This window comes from Watersipora subatra, chromosome 3, assembly GCF_963576615.1.
Source record: "Watersipora subatra chromosome 3, tzWatSuba1.1, whole genome shotgun sequence".
NCBI classification, from domain to species: domain Eukaryota; kingdom Metazoa; phylum Bryozoa; class Gymnolaemata; order Cheilostomatida; family Watersiporidae; genus Watersipora; species Watersipora subatra.
In genome coordinates, this window is record NC_088710.1 from 75634763 (window position 1) to 75655790 (window position 21028).

Here is a 21028-nt window from a genome sequence, read left to right on the forward strand (position 1 = left end):
GTACCTAGCTATGAAAGTGTGTGACAGGTTTATACTGAATCAGTACCTAACTGTGAATGTATGTGACAAGTCTATGTTGAACCAGTACCTAACTGTGAATGTGTGTGACAGGTTTATGCTGAACCAGTACCTAACTGTGAAGGTATGTGACAGGTCTATGCTGAACCAGTACCTAACTGTGAAGGTATGTGACAGGTCTATGCTGAACCAGTATCTAACTGTGAAGGTATGTGACAGGTCTATGCTGAACCAGTACCTAACTGTGAAGGTGTGTGACAGGTCTATGCTGAACCAGTACCTAACTGTGAAGGTATGTGACAGGTCTATGCTGAACCAGTACCTAACTGTGAAGGTATGTGACAGGTCTATGTTGAACCAGTACCTAACTGTGAAGGTATGTGACAGGTCTATGCTGAACCAGTACCTAACTGTGAAGGTATGTGACAGGTCTATGCTGAACCAGTACCCAACTGTGAATGTGTGTGACAGGTCTATGCTGAACCAGTACCTAACTGTGAAGGTATATGACAGGTCTATGCTGAACCAGTACCTAGCTGTGAGAGAGTGTGCGTTGAGAAGGGGTGCCATGAGAGCTTTGCAACATTTTTGTATAAATAACCTTTTCACATGTTGATTCGTGTTAAAGCCAAGCAGATTTTTCTTCTATGATTTGCCCTCAATACAATGAGATGTCCAAATGCTACCGGTCAAGCATTTTTTCTGCTGCGCATGCAATACTTTCTGTAAGCAAATATATTGAAAATTACAAAAAATGAGCTATTTTTAATGTTTTCATATTTTCAGAGCAACTAGAAATAGGAGATTGCATGTGTGCTGCGTCTGTAATACTTAAAGACATATAACATTAAAACATAACCAAATATATCAACATATATACAATATATGTTAGATGTTATACATATATACAATATACTCAGATGTTATATCTGAGTGCTGTGAGAAGTAAAAAAGAGGCAGCTCAACTTACCTGGAGTGAAAGATGACATCTGCTCAGACATAAGGTGATACACGAGCTGCTCTCTCGCATCACCTAGCTGCTGTCAAACACTTTACAATGTTGCTATTGAGAGTCTAGTGTGTGTGGGCATAAGACAATATTGCTCTGGTAGTTTACTATATTCTAAGATGTTATGCAGCACAAGCATGGTATGTTATGCAGCACAGCATGGTATGCTATGCAGCACAGCATGGTATGTTATGCACCACAGCATGGTATGCTATGCAGCACAGCATGGTATGTTATGCAGCATACCATGGTATGTTATGTTGTACTACCTGTATAATATATGAAAATATATAAAAGTCCTCTATATACCTGACAGTACACTGTTAGTATACTGACAGTACATTGTTAGTATACTGTCAGTATACTGACAGTGTACCCAAGTTACTAATCGATCCCTACATTTGACTGTATATAGACCACACATACACACCGTGTAAATGACAGTATGTACTAATCACTTGTACACTCTGTACACATGGCAGTGTACGCGAGTCTCGCAGACTGTATACATAATTGTACACATTAGCTAGCTGTATACACTACATTCATCATGACATACGCTAGTCAGTTGTATTTTGTTGGATGCTTCCAGATTCCCTTCCCCACCTTTTCGGGCTCGCTGGGGCATTATAAGTAATTACGGTATTTACAGCTATCAGTATCCATAAACTTGAAGTCATCTTCTCTACACGTCGCTTTTGGCTATGAACTTTTCACCTGGTTTCTGTCGCTTACAAAAATAAAATAAGCCAAAACTGAGATTTGTGTTGAAGGTCTCGGGGAGCCGACATACTTCTATGTAACAGCAGTTATGTTTCTCAATGGATTTATGATGGGAGCCTATTTCCTTTTCGGCACCTTTCTGAGGTCAGTCTTGTGGTTTCTCTCTATCGCTTACTTCGCCTTCTTTTCCTGCTGCATTTTAACATCTGATTTTATATCTTTGTTTGGTTCATGCCATGCTTCTGCCAAAATTGCTTTTCACTACCACTTTTGATATTGCCTATTTCGCTGCTCCTGTCATGTGATGTCACAGAGTCGACAATAATGATGGTATTACAAAAGAAGGTTTCAAACTCCAAGCAGTTAAGCCACTTAATAAAATTAGATGTCGAAGGAAGTACTACTCTATAACTCTGGTAGATTAATAGACTTAGATATACATGTATATTTAGCTTAATAGTCTTAGACATCTACATGTATTGTTGGAGTACTCTATGACAGCACTAATTCGTCTGTTATTCTATATAAGACCTTAGCTATGGCACTGCAAGTATTTGCTCTATAATCTTGTCAAGTCTGTAGAAATAGAACAATGATTTAAAATTTTCCAATTTCATTAAGATACGACTCAAAAATAATATGATTTCGTTTGTTAGACTAATTTAGTTCAATTCTTCTGCTTGATCTGAATCATAAAACTGCTGTGGCCTTTTTCTAATGTGGCCAATCAGCTATGGGCTAGAGAGGTCATTGCGTATTAGACTATATTGAGTTGGCTTTGAGCCAGAGAGATGATTATGTGCTCCGCGTTTATTTATCATGAAGAGAATTACAGCCTCTGAACAGTACTCTTACAGCCTCTGAACAGTACTCTTACAGTATGCTGAACAGTACTCTTACAGTATGCTGAACAGTACTCTTACAGTATGCTGAACGGTACTCTTACAGCCTCTGAACAGTACTCTTACAGTATGCTGAACAGTACTCTTACAGTATGCTGAACGGTACTCTTACAGCCTCTGAACAGTACTCTTACAGTATGCTGAACAGTACTCTTACAGTATGCTGAACGGTGCTTGTTAAAACTAAACTCTCCAAAAGACTAAAAATGACCTAATAATGACCTCGCTTTAAAGTTACTGCTTTTATACTCTCTGAGGCCCTAAGGCATGGCCTGAGCAAACTCTACACATTTTGTGATAATGAGACAAATAAGTTTATTTTAGTTCAGAGTAAGTACATTACGGATTAACCTAATGAGTGTGTTTAAACTCGTAGACTCGTAGCACAGGACAGTAACATAAGTATATGGGTGGTTGTACTTTTTGCTGTATAGCCACCTACCAGCTATGCTGGCTACAGATTGGTATGCAGTTGTATTACTCCTCCACCTTTTCTATACCTCAAGTACTTCTGAAATTATGTTTGAAGTAAACCAATGAACTAATTTGAGCTAATAATACTACTTGAAATATAATCATGGGTGCTTCGCTATCAAACTCAGTTTATAAGGTCCACATCTCTAAAGAATTAGTCTATTATGCTCCCTCTCTATTTGCGCAAGATATACTATATCAATCCATATACTTATATAGATCTCCAAGTTTATTTGTTCTTCGGTTCGTTTGGCTATAGCTATTAAAACCGTGGAATTAAAAGCTCGCATTCGGCTGGATTTGAGCTCATGAAGATTGCAACCGCATGTTTGTAGACCAATTCTCTAACCACAAGTCTACGAAGGCTCTTACGATTACATAGCTCTTATTATACCGGTATATGTACTCTGTATCTTTTTTGCGATTGCACACGCTAAATGTGCACTTTTTATCATTAATTAATATATCTTTTGCATTTGTTATTTGAAATTTTTTACAAGTTAAATTTTTGCTGCCATTACAAATGGCAGCAAAAATTTCAAATTTTGAAATTTCTGTGCCATTTGAAAAACTGTGCCATTTGAAAAACTGTGCCATTTCAAATGTGTCGCTACACTTCTGTTTCTGATTTTTCCTAACGTTTGATTGCTAGATCTCTAAAATCGAAATTCTTTTCACGTGGACAATTGTATTATATCGAGTAGGAATAGCCTCTTTCATAGAATAGAATACATTCTTTCTCTGCTCGGTCAGACAAAGTACCAGACAAAGACAGTCCGATATCTCATTTTTACATTTGTACCATTATCGAGAGGTACCAGTATCATCGTATTCAAAGTTTTGATGGATAGCTCCTGCTGGAACAGTAACCTTTTTATACACATACACTTCTATACAATAATTATTGTTATTAGTAATTCATCAACATATTTAAGATTTTTATTTTGTTTTCTCAGCTCGTAATGATTGTATCATTGCCAAATCATTTTTCATTGTAATCGTAGCAAAACAGATTTTATTTAGCCATTACTTGCTAATTATTTCAGATTTACATTTAAACACTTTACAGTTGTTTTATTTTTTTTTCTTACTTCACTTGAACTGCGCAAAACACATTTCTCATGATATGAAGTTTAAAAGTTAGAACGTTAACTGTTGTTATTTGTGGAATAAAAATAACTTTTGTGTGCAAAGGCTTATGTTATCTGGGCAATGCCGGGCGTTCCACTAGGCTATATTTATAAATCTCAAAGTTTGTGTGTCTGTGTGTCTGTGTGTGTGCACTTAAATATGTCCAGCTATAGCTATTCAAATCTTGGAATGAAGAATTCGTATCGCGGAAGATTTGATCTCGGAACCCCCCATTCCCCAGACAATATGCTAAACCATGGAACTACATGAGATTGATAGATTCACTGGGCGATATATGTTACTATATGGGTGAAAATATGCTACCGCTCTCCGTTATGGTACAACGTCATTATATGTATTATTAAGAGCCGTAGATAACTAGCTTGCTTAAATTAGCCATTGACAATGTGTCAGGCTAATGGCAAGTGGCATTGTTTATAAGCTGAGTTTATAAGTGTGGCTTTGCAATCACTGCTTATAAGTTGATTTTTAATACCCGTGCAACGCGGTGCATTCCACTAGTATTATAATATTTTAGAAGTCAGCAAAGTTCCTTGCTTTTCACTCTTTAATTTTGTTCCGTAAAACTTACTCAGATGCAATGAAAATGAACCATGCTAAGTGTCATATTTTATACTCCACTAGAACTAGGAAAACAGCGTCACCTTTTGATTATTTACCATATACTCGTATATTACCTATTGCATGGGCAGCAGTGAAAATGGGTAACTGTTAGCATTAATGGATCAATGTGCAATAGTGAGAGAAAAGAGTGTAAATCTAAATACAATTTTTAGAGAAATCATGAAAGTAAGTTCTTGTGTCTAAGAGTCTTGTGACAGACCTTGAGTATCTAGGAGTTTTGTGACAGACCTTGAGTATCTAGGAGTCTTGTGACAGACCTTGAGTATCAAGGAGTCTTGTGACAGACATTGAGTATCTAGGAGTCTTGTGACAGACCTTGAGTATCTAGGAGTCTTGTGTCAGACATTGAGTATCTAGGAGTCTTGTGTCAGACCTTGAGTATCTAGGAGTCTTGTGACAGACCTTGAGTATCTAGGAGTCTTGTGACAGACCTTGAGTATTTAGGAGTCTTGTGTCAGACATTGAGTATCTAGGAGTCTTGTGTCAGACCTTGAGTATCTAGGAGTCTTGTAACAGACCTTGAGTATCTAGGAGTCTTGTGACAGACCTTGAGTATCTAGGAGCCTTGTGTCAGACACTGAGTATCTAGGAGTCTTGTGACAGACCTTGAGTATCTAGGAGTCTTGTGACAGACCTTGAGTATCTAGGAGTCTTGTGACATACATTGAGTATCTAGGAGTCTTGTGATAGACCTTGAGTATCTAGGAGTCTTGTGTCAGACCTTGAGTATCTAGGAGTCTTGTGACAGACATTGAGTATCTAGGAGTCTTGTGTCAGACATTGAGTATCTAGCAGTCTGTGACAGACCTTGAGTATCTAGGAGTCTTGTGACAGACCTTGAGTATCTAGGAGTCTTGTGTCAGACCTTGAGTATCTAGGAGTCTTGTGTCAGACCTTGAGTATCTAGGAGTCTTGTGACAGACCTTGAGTATCTAGGAGTCTTGTGACAGACCTTGAGTATCTAGGAGTCTTGTGCCAGACCTTGAGTATCTAGGAGTCTTGTGTCAGACCTTGAGTATCTAGGAGTTTGGACTAGTTACAACATGACGAATAAATGGTAGTATTTCAGTGCTGATTGTTAGTGGTTCTGCCTCCACAATTAGTCGCTGCGAAGTCAAATGTGCCAAGGTAAAAACATGGAGACAATGTACTAGTTGGTTAGTGCTTAACTTGAAATGAATAGCCCGGTAGTAGGTGCTAACACTCACTATAATCCTTGACTGTGTATATCAAACCATGTAGTATAACACGCATAACTTAGCAACTTATGTACTGGCACACTGTAGCATAGACATGAGTATTTGATGTCTAATCTTGGTCTTTCCTATTGCTCGTTGCGCTGAGGGAATGTTTGTCTAACGCTAAAGCAAACTCGTGTTTCATATATTCCAGCGGCAGCATGTTCGGTGGCTTGCTGACAGTCCTCTGTTATTTCTTCAACCACGGAGAGTGTACGCGTGTCATGTGGACTCCTCCTCTTCGTGAAAGCTTCGCATTTCCAATGCTGGTTGTTCAAATGTTATATCTCTCCTACATGCTCAAGTGAGTTCCCTAGCCTGAGATATTAAGTATTATACCTCTGCTATATACTGAAGTGAGTTCCTTAGCCTGAGATACTAAATATTATATCTTTTCTATATGCTTACACGAGTTCCTTAGGGAGACTACATGTAACTAATGCTAGCAATTTTAGTAAAATGTCACCAAATTTGTAGCATATTCTTACACCTGTGTCTCTCTATGTGTTCATGAAGAGTACGAGAGAAACAGCCAATATCTGTTGGGGTTGATCAAAGGAGGGTCTAGATGATTGGGACATATAATCTGAATATATTATTCCATTTGCGATAGATAGATTGCCTTTGCCTCTCCTATTATGGCCGATGGAATGTCTGCTCCATCCTTCTTGTTTCATAGGTGTTTGTGTGTTTCAGGAAAAGAACCCCAACTTTCAAAGACTCCATCTGTCTTGCTCTTCTCATTGTTGGGTTCATGCTGCCATGGCAGGTGAGCTTTCACAACAAACGTTCACTGTGTATTTGCCTAACCATGTGTTTAGTACAGACCTCTATGCTGCTCTAAGTCTATCAGCCGCTCTAAGTCTATCAGCTCCTCTAAGTCTATCAGCCCCTCTAAGTCTATCAGCCGCTCTAAGTCTATCTGCCGCTCCAAGTCAATCAGCCGCTCTAAGTCTTTTAGTTACTGTGTTTGAGTCTGTTACTAGCTAGAATAACTTTTCTGTTTTTATCTGTAGTTTGCTCAATTCGCTCTGATGACACAACTTGTTGCGGTTCTTGGATGTTTCGTGCTTGGCTACATAAACTTTCTACGAATGAAACTCATCCTGATTGGTCACTCGGTGAGTAGAATATTTTATCCCATCTAAAACACAGCAGGAAAATACCTGCAGTGTTTTATCTTAACCATACATGTATTTATATAATTGTTTGCTCATTAGGTAGCATTTGATTGTTTATGATACAAACTTACTCACCTGGAGTTGTCTGCTCACTAGGGACCTCTAATTTCTGTAAATGTTGTTTGTAACAAATAATTTTCAGCGATTTGTTATATCACACTTTGTATTAATCAACAGTCAAGATTCTGTTCTAAAGTTGTTGGTCTAAATTAAACTATCGAGCTAATATTTACATCCTTGAAGTTTGAAAGTTTCTTAAATTGTTCCAAAATATGCCAAAATGACATAAATCACATGTATTTAACACAATAATGATCAGAGTTGTTATATGAAATTATCATGAATATTAAATGTTCATTGCTATATTGTTGTATTGATGTAATGCACTAGTTTCATCGCATTATTGTTGGAAGCTATAATTGGTCTCCATATAAAATTATATACGACTATATGAATGTTTGTTTTCTACCTGATATTTATACTCAAGTCTTTGTACCTGATATTTATATCTAAGTCTTTGTACCTGATATTTATATCTGAGTCTTTGTACCTGATATTTATATCTAAGTCTTTGTACCTGATATTTATATCTGAGTCTTTGTACCTGATATTTATATCTAAGTCTTAGTACCTGATATTTATATCTGAGTCTTTCTACCTGATATTTATATCTAAGTCTTTGTACCTGATATTTATATCTAAGTCTTTGTACCTGATATTTATATCTGAGTCTTTGTACCTGATATTTATATCTGAGTCTTTGTACCTGATATTTATATCTGAGTCTTTGTACCTGATATTTATATCTAAGTCTTTGTACCTGATATTTATATCTGAGTCTTTCTACTTGATATTTATATCTAAGTCTTTGTACCTGATATTTATATCTAAGTCTTTGTACCTGATATTTATATCTAAGTCTTTGTACCTGATATTTATATCTGAGTCTTTGTACCTGATATTTATATCTAAGTCTTAGTACCTGATATTTATATCTGAGTCTTTGTACCTGATATTTATACTCAAGTCTTTGTACCTGATATTTATAACTAAGTCTTTGTACCTGATATTTATATCTGAGTCTTTGTACCTGATATTTATATCTAAGTCTTAGTACCTGATATTTATATCTGAGTCTTTCTACCTGATATTTATATCTAAGTCTTTGTACCTGATATTTATATCTAAGTCTTTGTACCTGATATTTATATCTGAGTCTTTGTACCTGATATTTATATCTGAGTCTTTGTACCTGATATTTATATCTGAGTCTTTGTACCTGATATTTATATCTAAGTCTTTGTACCTGATATTTATATCTGAGTCTTTCTACTTGATATTTATATCTAAGTCTTTGTACCTGATATTTATATCTAAGTCTTTGTACCTGATATTTATATCTAAGTCTTTGTACCTGATATTTATATCTGAGTCTTTGTACCTGATATTTATATCTAAGTCTTAGTACCTGATATTTATATCTGAGTCTTTGTACCTGATATTTATACTCAAGTCTTTGTACCTGATATTTATATCTAAGTCTTTGTACCTGATATTTATATCTGAGTCTTTGTACCTGATATTTATATCTAAGTCTTTGTACCTGATATTTATATCTGAGTCTTTGTACCTGATATTTATATCTAAGTCTTAGTACCTGATATTTATATCTGAGTCTTTCTACCTGATATTTATATCTAAGTCTTTGTACCTGATATTTATATCTAAGTCTTTGTACCTGATATTTATATCTGAGTCTTTGTACCTGATATTTATATCTGAGTCTTTGTACCTGATATTTATATCTGAGTCTTTGTACCTGATATTTATATCTAAGTCTTTGTACCTGATATTTATATCTGAGTCTTTCTACCTGATATTTATATCTAAGTCTTTGTACCTGATATTTATATCTAAGTCTTTGTACCTGATATTTATATCTAAGTCTTTGTACCTGATATTTATATCTGAGTCTTTGTACCTGATATTTATATCTAAGTCTTAGTACCTGATATTTATATCTGAGTCTTTGTACCTGATATTTATACTCAAGTCTTTGTACCTGATATTTATATCTAAGTCTTTGTACCTGATATTTATACTCAAGTCTTTGTACCTGATATTTATATCTAAGTCTTTGTACCTGATATTTATATCTAAGTCTTTGTACCTGATATTTATATCTGAGTCTTTGTACCTGATATTTATACTCAAGTCTTTGTACCTGATATTTATATCTAAGTCTTTGTACCTGATATTTATATCTGAGTCTTTGTACCTGATATTTATATCTAAGTCTTTGTACCTGATATTTATATCTGAGTCTTTGTACCTGATATTTATACTCAAGTCTTTGTACCTGATATTTATATCTAAGTCTTTGTACCTGATATTTATATCTAAGTCTTTGTACCTGATATTTATATCTGAGTCTTTGTACCTGATATTTATACTCAAGTCTTTGTACCTGATATTTATATCTAAGTCTTTGTACCTGATATTTATATCTAAGTCTTTGTACCTGATATTTATATCTGAGTCTTTGTACCTGATATTTATATCTAAGTCTTTGTACCTGATATTTATATCTGAGTCTTTGTACCTGATATTTATATCTAAGTCTTTGTACCTGATATTTATATCTGAGTCTTTGTACCTGATATTTATATCTAAGTCTTAGTACCTGATATTTATATCTGAGTCTTTGTACCTGATATTTATATCTAAGTCTTTGTACCTGATATTTATATCTGAGTCTTTCTACCTGATATTTATATCTGAGTCTTTGTACCTGATATTTATATCTGAGTCTTTGTACCTGATATTTATATCTGAGTCTTTGTACCTGATATTTATATCTGAGTCTTTGTACCTGATATTTATACTCAAGTCTTTGTACCTGATATTTATATCTGAGTCTTTGTACCTGATATTTATATCTAAGTCTTTGTACCTGATATTTATACTCAAGTCTTTGTACCTGATATTTATATCTAAGTCTTTGTACCTGATATTTATATCTGAGTCTTTGTACCTGATATTTATATCTAAGTCTTTGTACCTGATATTTATACTCAAGTCTTTGTACCTGATATTTATACTCAAGTCTTTGTACCTGATATTTATATCTGAGTCTTTGTACCTGATATTTATACTCAAGTCTTTGTACCTGATATTTATATCTGAGTCTTTGTACCTGATATTTATACTCAAGTCTTTGTACCTGATATTTATATCTGAGTCTTTGTACCTGATATTTATATCTGAGTCTTTGTACCTGATATTTATATCTAAGTCTTTGTACCTGATATTTATACTCAAGTCTTTGTACCTGATATTTATACTCAAGTCTTTGTACCTGATATTTATATCTAAGTCTTTGTACCTGATATTTATATCTGAGTCTTTGTACCTGATATTTATATCTAAGTCTTTGTACCTGATATTTATATCTGAGTCTTCCTACCTGATATTTATATCTGAGTCTTTGTACCTGATATTTATATCTGAGTCTTTGTACCTGATATTTATATCTGAGTCTTTGTACCTGATATTTATATCTAAGTCTTTGTACCTGATATTTATACTCAAGTCTTTGTACCTGATATTTATATCTGAGTCTTTGTACCTGATATTTATACTCAAGTCTTTGTACCTGATATTTATATCTGAGTCTTTGTACCTGATATTTATACTCAAGTCTTTGTACCTGATATTTATACTCAAGTCTTTGTACCTGATATTTATATCTAAGTCTTTGTACCTGATATTTATATCTGAGTCTTTGTACCTGATATTTATATCTAAGTCTTTGTACCTGATATTTATATCTGAGTCTTTCTACCTGATATTTATATCTGAGTCTTTGTACCTGATATTTATATCTGAGTCTTTGTACCTGATATTTATATCTAAGTCTTTGTACCTGATATTTATATCTGAGTCTTTCTACCTGATATTTATATCTGAGTCTTTGTACCTGATACCTGATATTTATATCTGAGTCTTTGTACCTGATATTTATATCTAAGTCTTTGTACCTGATATTTATACTCAAGTCTTTGTACCTGATATTTATATCTGAGTCTTTCTACCTGATATTTATATCTGAGTCTTTGTACCTGATATTTATATCTGAGTCTTTGTACCTGATATTTATATCTAAGTCTTTGTACCTGATATTTATATCTGAGTCTTTCTACCTGATATTTATATCTGAGTCTTTGTACCTGATATTTATATCTGAGTCTTTGTACCTGATATTTATATCTAAGTCTTTGTACCTGATATTTATACTCAAGTCTTTGTACCTGATATTTATACTCAAGTCTTTGTACCTGATATTTATTTATATCCAAGTCTTTGTACCTGATATTTATATCTGAGTCTTTGTACCTGATATTTATATCTAAGTCTTTGTACCTGATATTTATATCTGAGTCTTTCTACCTGATATTTATATCTGAGTCTTTGTACCTGATATTTATATCTGAGTCTTTGTACCTGATATTTATATCTAAGTCTTTGTACCTGATATTTATATCTGAGTCTTTCTACCTGATATTTATATCTGAGTCTTTGTACCTGATACCTGATATTTATATCCGAGTCTTTGTACCTGATATTTATATCTGAGTCTTTGTACCTGATATTTATATCTGAGTCTTTGTACCTGATATTTATACTCAAGTCTTTGTACCTGATATTTATATCTAAGTCTTTGTACCTGATATTTATATCTAAGTCTTTGTACCTGATATTTATACTCAAGTCTTTGTACCTGATATTTATACTCAAGTCTTTGTACCTGATATTTATACTCAAGTCTTTGTACCTGATATTTATATCTGAGTCTTTCTACCTGATATTTATATCTGAGTCTTTGTACCTGATATTTATATCTGAGTCTTTGTACCTGATATTTATATCTGAGTCTTTGTACCTGATATTTATATCTAAGTCTTTGTACCTGATATTTATATCTGAGTCTTTCTACCTGATATTTATATCTGAGTCTTTGTACCTGATATTTATATCTGAGTCTTTGTACCTGATATTTATATCTGAGTCTTTGTACCTGATATTTATATCTAAGTCTTTGTACCTGATATTTATATCTAAGTCTTTGTACCTGATATTTATATCTGAGTCTTTCTACCTGATATTTATATCTGAGTCTTTGTACCTGATATTTATATCTAAGTCTTTACCTGATATTTATATCTAAGTCTTTGTACCTGATATTTATATCTAAGTCTTTGTACCTGATATTCATACTCAAGTCTTTGTACCTGATATTTATATCTAAGTCTTTGTACCTGATATTTATATCTAAGTCTTTGTACCTGATATTTATATCTAAGTCTTTGTACCTGATATCTATACTCAAGTCTTTGTACCTGATATCTATATCTAAGTCTTCACCCCTGAGTTTTATACTACTTGTATATCTAGATTTTCTGTGTTATTTGTAGATGGGCCTTTTCATCAGCTTTCTGATGCTCTTTGGTAATGAGATGCTTCTCTCATCATTTTATGCCTCTTGCATCCTTTCTGTCTATGTGAGTATATCTTTGCGTTACAACTATGTTACTATCTCAGTAATCTAATGCCTTGGTGTCTATTCTCTGAGATTGTGGAGACTTCCATTTATGAAGAAGTCTCTATGCATGCTCTAGCTTTGCACTCTTACATCACTAGTTGATCCTGCTATTTGACGGAGTTCTTCGCCACAAGCTGACCTATAAACCCGTCGTTTTACTGGTCCAAGGAGTCATCCTGCTCATTGGAATGGTTTCATTAAAAGTACTGATAGGAAGAGTGCTGCGCGTGGAGGATGATGTAAGCCTTTATCTTATCAGTAGTAGTTAGATGGAATTCTTTTTTATTTCTACTGGTTAAATTCAATTGTAGTCTCTCATTAGCTGTCAGCCCTAATTTGTTAGGCAGTTCTTAAGGTAGCCATTTCTGGTTGCTGCAGGCACATATTGGAGAGATACTGAAAAGCAAGTTTGGTGACTTCAAAAGCTTCGACACGCTACTCTATACATGCGCTAAGGAATTTGACTTTCTCGAGTATGAAACCTACGGCAAGCTCTGTCTTACTGGTCTCATACCAAGCATGCTTTTGGCAGTGTTTCTTGTTGTGTTCACGGTGAGGCTAGCTCAGTGTTCTCTATGAATGCTGCTATTTGTATTTGATGTCGATGTGTTATATGTTTTTGAAAAGCCACAGATGATTGCAACCACTCACTCTGAATGACTGTGACTAGCTGTCAGTGAGTCACTAGCCATTGTTGACAGTTAGTGGCAGTGACTGTCACTAACTGTCAATGACTGTGGCTAGCTGTCGGTGACTGTGGCTAGCTGTCGGTGACTGTCACTAGCTGTCGGTGACTGTCACTAGCTGTCAGTGACTCACTAGTTGTCAGTGACTGTGACTAATTGTCAGTGACTGTCACTAGCTGTCAGTGACTGTCACTAGTTGTCAGTGACTGTCACTAGCTGTCAGTGACTGTCACTAGCTGTCAATGACTGGCTAGCTGTCAATTACTGTGGCTAGCTGACATTGACTATGACTAGCATTAGGTATGACATCGCAACAGTGTATATCTAATCTCTGCTGACAGCTGCTGAGGAGGGAGATAACCAACTATAGAAGTGGCAAAAGAGAAGGGGTTATATGTTATCCTCAAGGAGAAGGCATGGATGATGAGAAAGAACACGCCGAGGTACAGTCTTTGAGCTTGAACAAATATTGCAGTAGATGTATTTGGATGAGATCTGGTAATACACTTTCTTGCCATAACAATTGCCTGAGCTAGTAATTACGTATAGCTCATACTTCAGATATAACATGCCAAACATGACTAATTGCTGCACATTAAGAATTTCGTCTGGGCATGATCATACCATCGCTGCAGATAAACTTATGGTCATACCATCACTGCAGATAAATTTATCGTCATACCATCACTGCAGATAAACTTATGGTCATACCATCACTGCAGATAAACTTATGATCATACCATCACTGCAGATAAACTTATGGTCATACCATCACTGCAGATAAACTTATGGTCATACCATCACTGCAGATAAACTTATGATCGTACCATCACTGCAGATAAACTTATGGTCGTACCATCACTGCAGATAAACTTATGGTCGTACCATCACTGCAGATAAACTTATGGTCATACCATCACTGCAGATAAACTTATGGTCGTACCATCACTGCAGATAAACTTATGATCATACCATCACTGCAGATAAACTTATGGTCATACCATCACTGCAGATAAACTTATGATCGTACCATCACTGCAGATAAACTTATGGTCGTACCATCACTGCAGATAAACTTATGGTCATACCATCACTGCAGATAAACTTATGGTCATACCATCACTGCAGATAAACTTATGGTCGTACCATCACTGCAGATAAACTTATGGTCATACCATCACTGCAGATAAACTTATGGTCGTACCATCACTGCAGATAAACTTATGGTCGTACCATCACTGCAGATAAACTTATGGTCATACCATCACTGCAGATAAACTTATGGTCATACCATCACTGCAGATAAACTTATGGTCATACCATCACTGCAGATAAACTTATGGTCATACCATCACTGCAGATAAACTTATGGTCATACCATCACTGCAGATAAACTTATGGTCATACCATCACTGCAGATAAACTTATGGTCATACCATCACTGCAGATAAACTTATGGTCATACCATCACTGCAGATAAACTTATGGTCATACCATCACTGCAGATAAACTTATGGTCGTACCATCACTGCAGATAAACTTATGGTCATACCATCACTGCAGATAAACTTATGGTCATACCATCACTGCAGATAAACTTATGGTCATACCATCACTGCAGATAAACTTATGGTCATACCATCACTGCAGATAAACTTATGGTCATACCATCACTGCAGATAAACTTATGGTCATACCATCACTGCAGATAAACTTATGGTCATACCATCACTGCAGATAAACTTATGGTCATACCATCGCTGCAGATAAACTTATGGTCGTACCATCACTGCAGATAAACTTATGGTCATACCATCACTGCAGATAAACTTATGGTCATACCATCACTGCAGATAAACTTATGATCATACCATCACTGCAGATAAACTTATGGTCATACCATCACTGCAGATAAACGCAACAACTTCTTTAATGACTGCGCTGTTTCAGGGGCTACTTGAAGTGATGCTATGGTCTATAAACTATAGTCTACCTTTCTAGTATCGATCTCAGTGTTGTATAGAAAATATATGGTTAGAAATTTGGTAATTTTATACTCACAGAAGTTGATTTTATCGTTAAATACAAAGAATATTGGCACAGAGGCTCCGCAAGTGGTTGATACACAAGTGGTTGATAATCCACTACCTACACAAGTGGTTGATAATCTACTACCTACACAAGCGGTTGCTAATCCACTACCTACACAAGCGGTTGCTAATCCACTACCTACACAAGTGGTTGGTAATCCACTGCCTACACAAGTGGTTGGTAATCCACTACCTACACAAGTGGTTGATAATCCACTACCTACACAAGTGGTTGATAATCCACTACCTACACAAGTGGTTGATAATCCACTACCTACACAAGTGGTTGATAATCCACTACCTACACAAGTGGTTGGTAATCCACTGCCTACACAAGTGGTTGATAATCCACTACCTACACAAGCGGTTGGTAATCCACTACCTACACAAGTGGTTGGTAATCCACTACCTACACAAGCGGTTGATAATCCACTACCTACACAAGTGGTTGATAATCCACTACCTACACAAGTGGTTGGTAATCCACTGCCTACACAAGTGGTTGATAATCCACTACCTACACAAGCGGTTGGTAATCCACTACCTACACAAGTGGTTGGTAATCCACTACCTACACAAGCGGTTGATAATCCACTACCTACACAAGCGGTTGATAATCCACTACCTACACAAGTGGTTGGTAATCCACTGCCTACACTAGTGGTTAATAATCCACTACCTACACAAGCGGTTGATAATCCACTACCTACACAAGTGGTTGATAATCCACTACCTACACAAGCGGTTGCTAATCCACTACCTATACAAGCGGTTGGTAACCCACTACCTACACAAGTGGTTGATAATCCACTACCTACACAAGCGGTTGATAATCCACTACCTACACAAGTGGTTGATAATCCACTACCTACACAAGCGGTTGATAATCCACTATCTACACAAGTGGTTGATAATCCACTACCTACACAAGTGGTTGGTAATCCACTACCTACACAAGCGGTTGATAATCCACTACCTACACAAGCGGTTGATAATCCACTACCTACACAAGTGGTTGGTAATCCACTGCCTACACAAGTGGTTGATAATCCACTACCTACACAAGTGGTTGATAATCCACTACCTACACAAGTGGTTGATAATCCACTACTTGTTAATGACTAGTTTGTGCAATTCAAGACGACTGGAGAGTGGGATAGATCTTAGGTCAGGTTAATTATGGTGGGAATATATTTTTGATTTTTTAATTAAAAAGCGCATTGTCTTCTTTTGGTTTCATGTCCGGAATATATTGAATAGCATTTAGCCATAGTTTACAAAACCTCAATGCGACCTTTGTGTGAAGGTCAAATATTCAATAGCCAGGTCAAATCAATCATTGGTGAAACAGAAAGAACTATCTATTTAATAAAATCAGGCACCCTGAAATGATAAATAAGCTCTTACATTCACTGTAGGTGCTCTACAACGTGTTCCAGCTCTGCGCTTTTGTTATCATGGCTGTGATAATCATGAGACTCAAACTGTTTGCTACGCCCCAGCTCTGTCTCGTTACAAGTTTACTCGCTTCTCCCAAGGTCAGTCTATTTCTTTCTAAGTAATGCTCCAAAATACCTATTGGTTATTTACTGCTTGCACCATAGAGTTATCTCCCCCTAGAGTGATAACTACATGAGGGTTTCCGGTGCCAACAGGGAGCGTTTAAGCCACGCCCCCTTGTTGTGCTAGTCAGTCGTAGTGATTGACTAGATCAATAACATCAGCCATGAAAAGGGTTAAACAAGGATCATGCATTTCCAGTTAAGATAGTAATTAATGTTCATTTTAAAGAAATGATGATTATAGTTTATTACTCTAATATATGCTTATTATTTAAAGCAATTCAATACCTACCAGGGATCGCTAAACATATTATGGAAATGTTTACTTTTCCATTTCCATAAACATAAATATTTCCATAATTTTAGGGAAATAGATATGGAAATTTTATTTTAGAAATATGGAAATGGTATGGAAATGAAAATAATATGAAAATAAATTATGGAAATGCTATGGAAATAATATGGAAATGAAGTAGGGAAATGTTATGGAAATGGAAATAATATGGAAATGGAAATAATATGGAAATGAATTATGGAAATGTTATGGAAATAGAAATAATATGGAAATGAATTGTGGAAATGGAAATAATATGGAAATGAAGTAGGGAAATATTATGGAAATAATATGGAAATTAATCATGGAAATTTTATGGAAATGGAAATAATATGGAAATGAAGTAGGGAAATGTTATGGAAATGGAAATAATATGGAAATGAATTATGGAAATGTTATGGAAATAATATGGAAATTAATCATGGAAATTTTATAGAAATGGAAATAATATGGAAATGAAGTAGGGAAATGTTATGGAAATGGAAATAATATGGAAATGAATTATGGAAATGTTATGGAAATGGAAATAATATGGAAATGAATTATGGAAATGTTATGGAAATTGAATTAATATGGAAATAAATTATTGAAATTTTATGGAAATAGAAATAATATGGAAATGAATTAGGGAAATGGAAATTGTGACATACACGTAATCCCTGATACCTTCATGACTTGCAAAGGCACTGAATAGATAGTGTTAAGTAAGTGAGTTAATGCAATCAGTTACTCATAAATAAGATAGATAGTCATACTGGGGTTGTTTTACATTAGTGTGATGGGAAGCTAATCGACTGCCATCAACTATGAGCTGTACTACCCGAGTTATAAAAAAGTCTTTGGAAAGAAAATTTATTTTTATATAACATTTATTCACCATTCTAACTTTTAAACTTCATATCATGAGAAAATATTTTTAAGCAGTTTAAATGAATTAAGAGGAAAAAGAAAACAACTGTAAAGGTTTTCAAGCTTTTTCAAACAACTACAACTTTTAAATTTAATATCATGAAAGAAGTGTTTTGTTGAAATACATGTAAATTAGGAAGAAAAATAAAACTGTAAATGTGTTTAAATGTAAAATAATTAGCAAGTAATGGCTAAATATAATCTGTTTAGCTATGATTACAATGAAAAATTATTTAATAAATAAGGTAATAAAAAGTCTATTTTATTTTCATATAATCATAATTTAGTATAATTAAGTATAATTTATTTTTATTTAACATATAACAACATTTGCCACTTTAACTTTCAAACTACATGTTATGAGAAGTGTTTTGTATAATTGAAATAAATGAAGAGAAGAGAGAAAACAAAAACAACTGTAAATGTTTTCAAGCTTTTGCAAACAACTACAACTTTTAAATTTAATATCATGAAAGAAGTGTTTTGTTGAAATACATGTAAATTAGGAGAAAAAATGAAACTGCAAATGTGTTTAAATGTGAAATAATTAGCAAGTAATGGCTAAATATAATCTGTTTAGCTATGATTACAATAAAAAAAATGATTTGATAAATAAAGTAATAAAAAAGTCTATTTTATTTTTAAATAATTATAATTTAGTATAATTAAGTATAATTTATTTTTATTTAACATATAACAACATTTGCCACTCTAACTTTCAAACTTTTTGCTTGCTTACATCAAGCAAAGATGTCCACCAACTAGTGGACATCTTGGCTTCAAGCTAGTCTTTGTATTTGATTGATATGTATTGAAATCTAATATTACATGCAAGGGCTGTTTGTGGACTGTGGTGTCAATGAATCACTCTATCACTATACAATGTCAATACTTTCAGTTGATGGCAGTCGATTAGCTTCCCATCACACCAATGTAATACAACCCCAGTATGACTATCTATCTTATCTATGAGTAACCAATTATATACAGCCCCCCATGTGGGGGGGCTGTATATCATTGATTGCATTAACTCACTTACACTATCTATTCAGTGCCTTTGCAAGGCATGTAGGTATTGAATTGCTTTAAATAATAAGCATATATTAGAGTAATAAACTATAATCATCATTTCTTTAATATGAGCAATAATTACTATCTTAACTGTGGAAATTCATGATCATTCTCATGGCTGATGTTATTGTTCTGTCAATCACTACGATTGACCAGCACAAAAAAGGGGCGTGGCCTAAACGCTCCTTGTTGGCACCGGAAACGCTCGTGTTGTTGAAGGCGCAGTTATCACTCTAGGGGGAGATAACTCTATGGCTTGCACTTTCAAGTATTCAGTGCTAGACCAATGAATGATGGACACTTGATATTAAATCAACTATTTTCTTGTCCATTCGAATAAGATTTTGGTTTACACCCTCCATTCGATTCACCAAAACACCGCGTATGCTATGGTCAGATATTCATATCTTATCATTTGCTGGCAGTTTCTTGGAGTCTACTTGCCAGAAATAAACTACCAACGGGGCCTCATCGTACTGCTCATTGGCCTTATGGCCATTCAGGGCAACCTCAACTTGAGGCAACAGATGAATATCAAGGGAGAATACAGCAACTACCCGATGGAAGATCTCATTGAGTGGATTATACAGGCAACTCCAGAGAGTGAGTTACAGGTCTATCAACTCGACTAACCGTTTGGTTCTCACTTGTTTGATATTGTCTTACTATTGTCCTCGATGTTGCAGATGCTGTTTTTGGGGGACCCATGCCTACTATGGCTAATATAAAGTTATCCACGCTTCGTCCGATAATTAACCACCCTCACTATGAAGACGCAGGCATTCGGTAAGCTAGACAATACTGCTAATGTACCTGTATGTTGCTTTGCAGTTCTGATGATGGTCTTATGTTTTCATATTAAATACCTCTGATGCTGATGATGAATAAATGACTTTCCAAAACTAGTCATCGAGACTGGTATTACATAATCTAAAGGAATGCATGATTGTTTCAGTTAATAACTGGTGATGTTGCAGAGAAAGAACAAAAAAAATCTACACGATGACAAGCAGAAAAAGCAAAAAAGAGCTGTACGATGTGTGCAAAGAGCTGCAAGTAGAGTACATTGTCTATGAGGGAGGCTGGTGTCTGCGGAGTGGAGCGAAGTGAGTCTTGGAAGAATATTTTATATGGTTCTCATCTTCAATTTCATTTAACCCATCGCGTACCGCGAGCCTCGTAGTACGGCTCACCACAGGTTTTATGTATGTTTCTGATTTGTGAGTAGTTAGTTTAATTAGCCTATCATGTCTGCAGTTGAATAGACGAAATAATCAGCAGCTTGCGTTGAGCCAATAAAAACAGGTTTGAGCAGAGTTTCACTTTTCAAAAACTTTTTATCACAATTTCCTCTTCGCTCTGACCAGCTGAGTCAGACGCACTACAGCTACCGACCAGCTGTGTCAGACGCATTACAGCTACTGACCAGCTGCGTCAGACACATTACTGCTAC

At 35.2% G+C, this 21028-nt stretch overlaps 1 protein-coding gene across 1 annotated transcript in view; it reads left to right on the forward strand.

The window, feature by feature from the left end:
• LOC137389619 (protein C-mannosyl-transferase DPY19L1-like) overlaps nt 1-21028 on the forward strand; it is a 31292-nt gene that overhangs the window by 2107 nt on the left and 8157 nt on the right. Inside the window, exons 5-16 of the mRNA XM_068075678.1 lie at nt 1801-1894; nt 6295-6444; nt 6837-6909; nt 7157-7261; nt 12796-12882; nt 13022-13162; nt 13302-13475; nt 13951-14052; nt 17118-17237; nt 20001-20178; nt 20262-20361; nt 20553-20681. Coding sequence (XP_067931779.1) covers nt 1801-1894; nt 6295-6444; nt 6837-6909; nt 7157-7261; nt 12796-12882; nt 13022-13162; nt 13302-13475; nt 13951-14052; nt 17118-17237; nt 20001-20178; nt 20262-20361; nt 20553-20681 — 1453 coding nt within the window. The remainder of the gene's footprint in view (nt 1-1800; nt 1895-6294; nt 6445-6836; nt 6910-7156; nt 7262-12795; nt 12883-13021; nt 13163-13301; nt 13476-13950; nt 14053-17117; nt 17238-20000; nt 20179-20261; nt 20362-20552; nt 20682-21028) is intronic.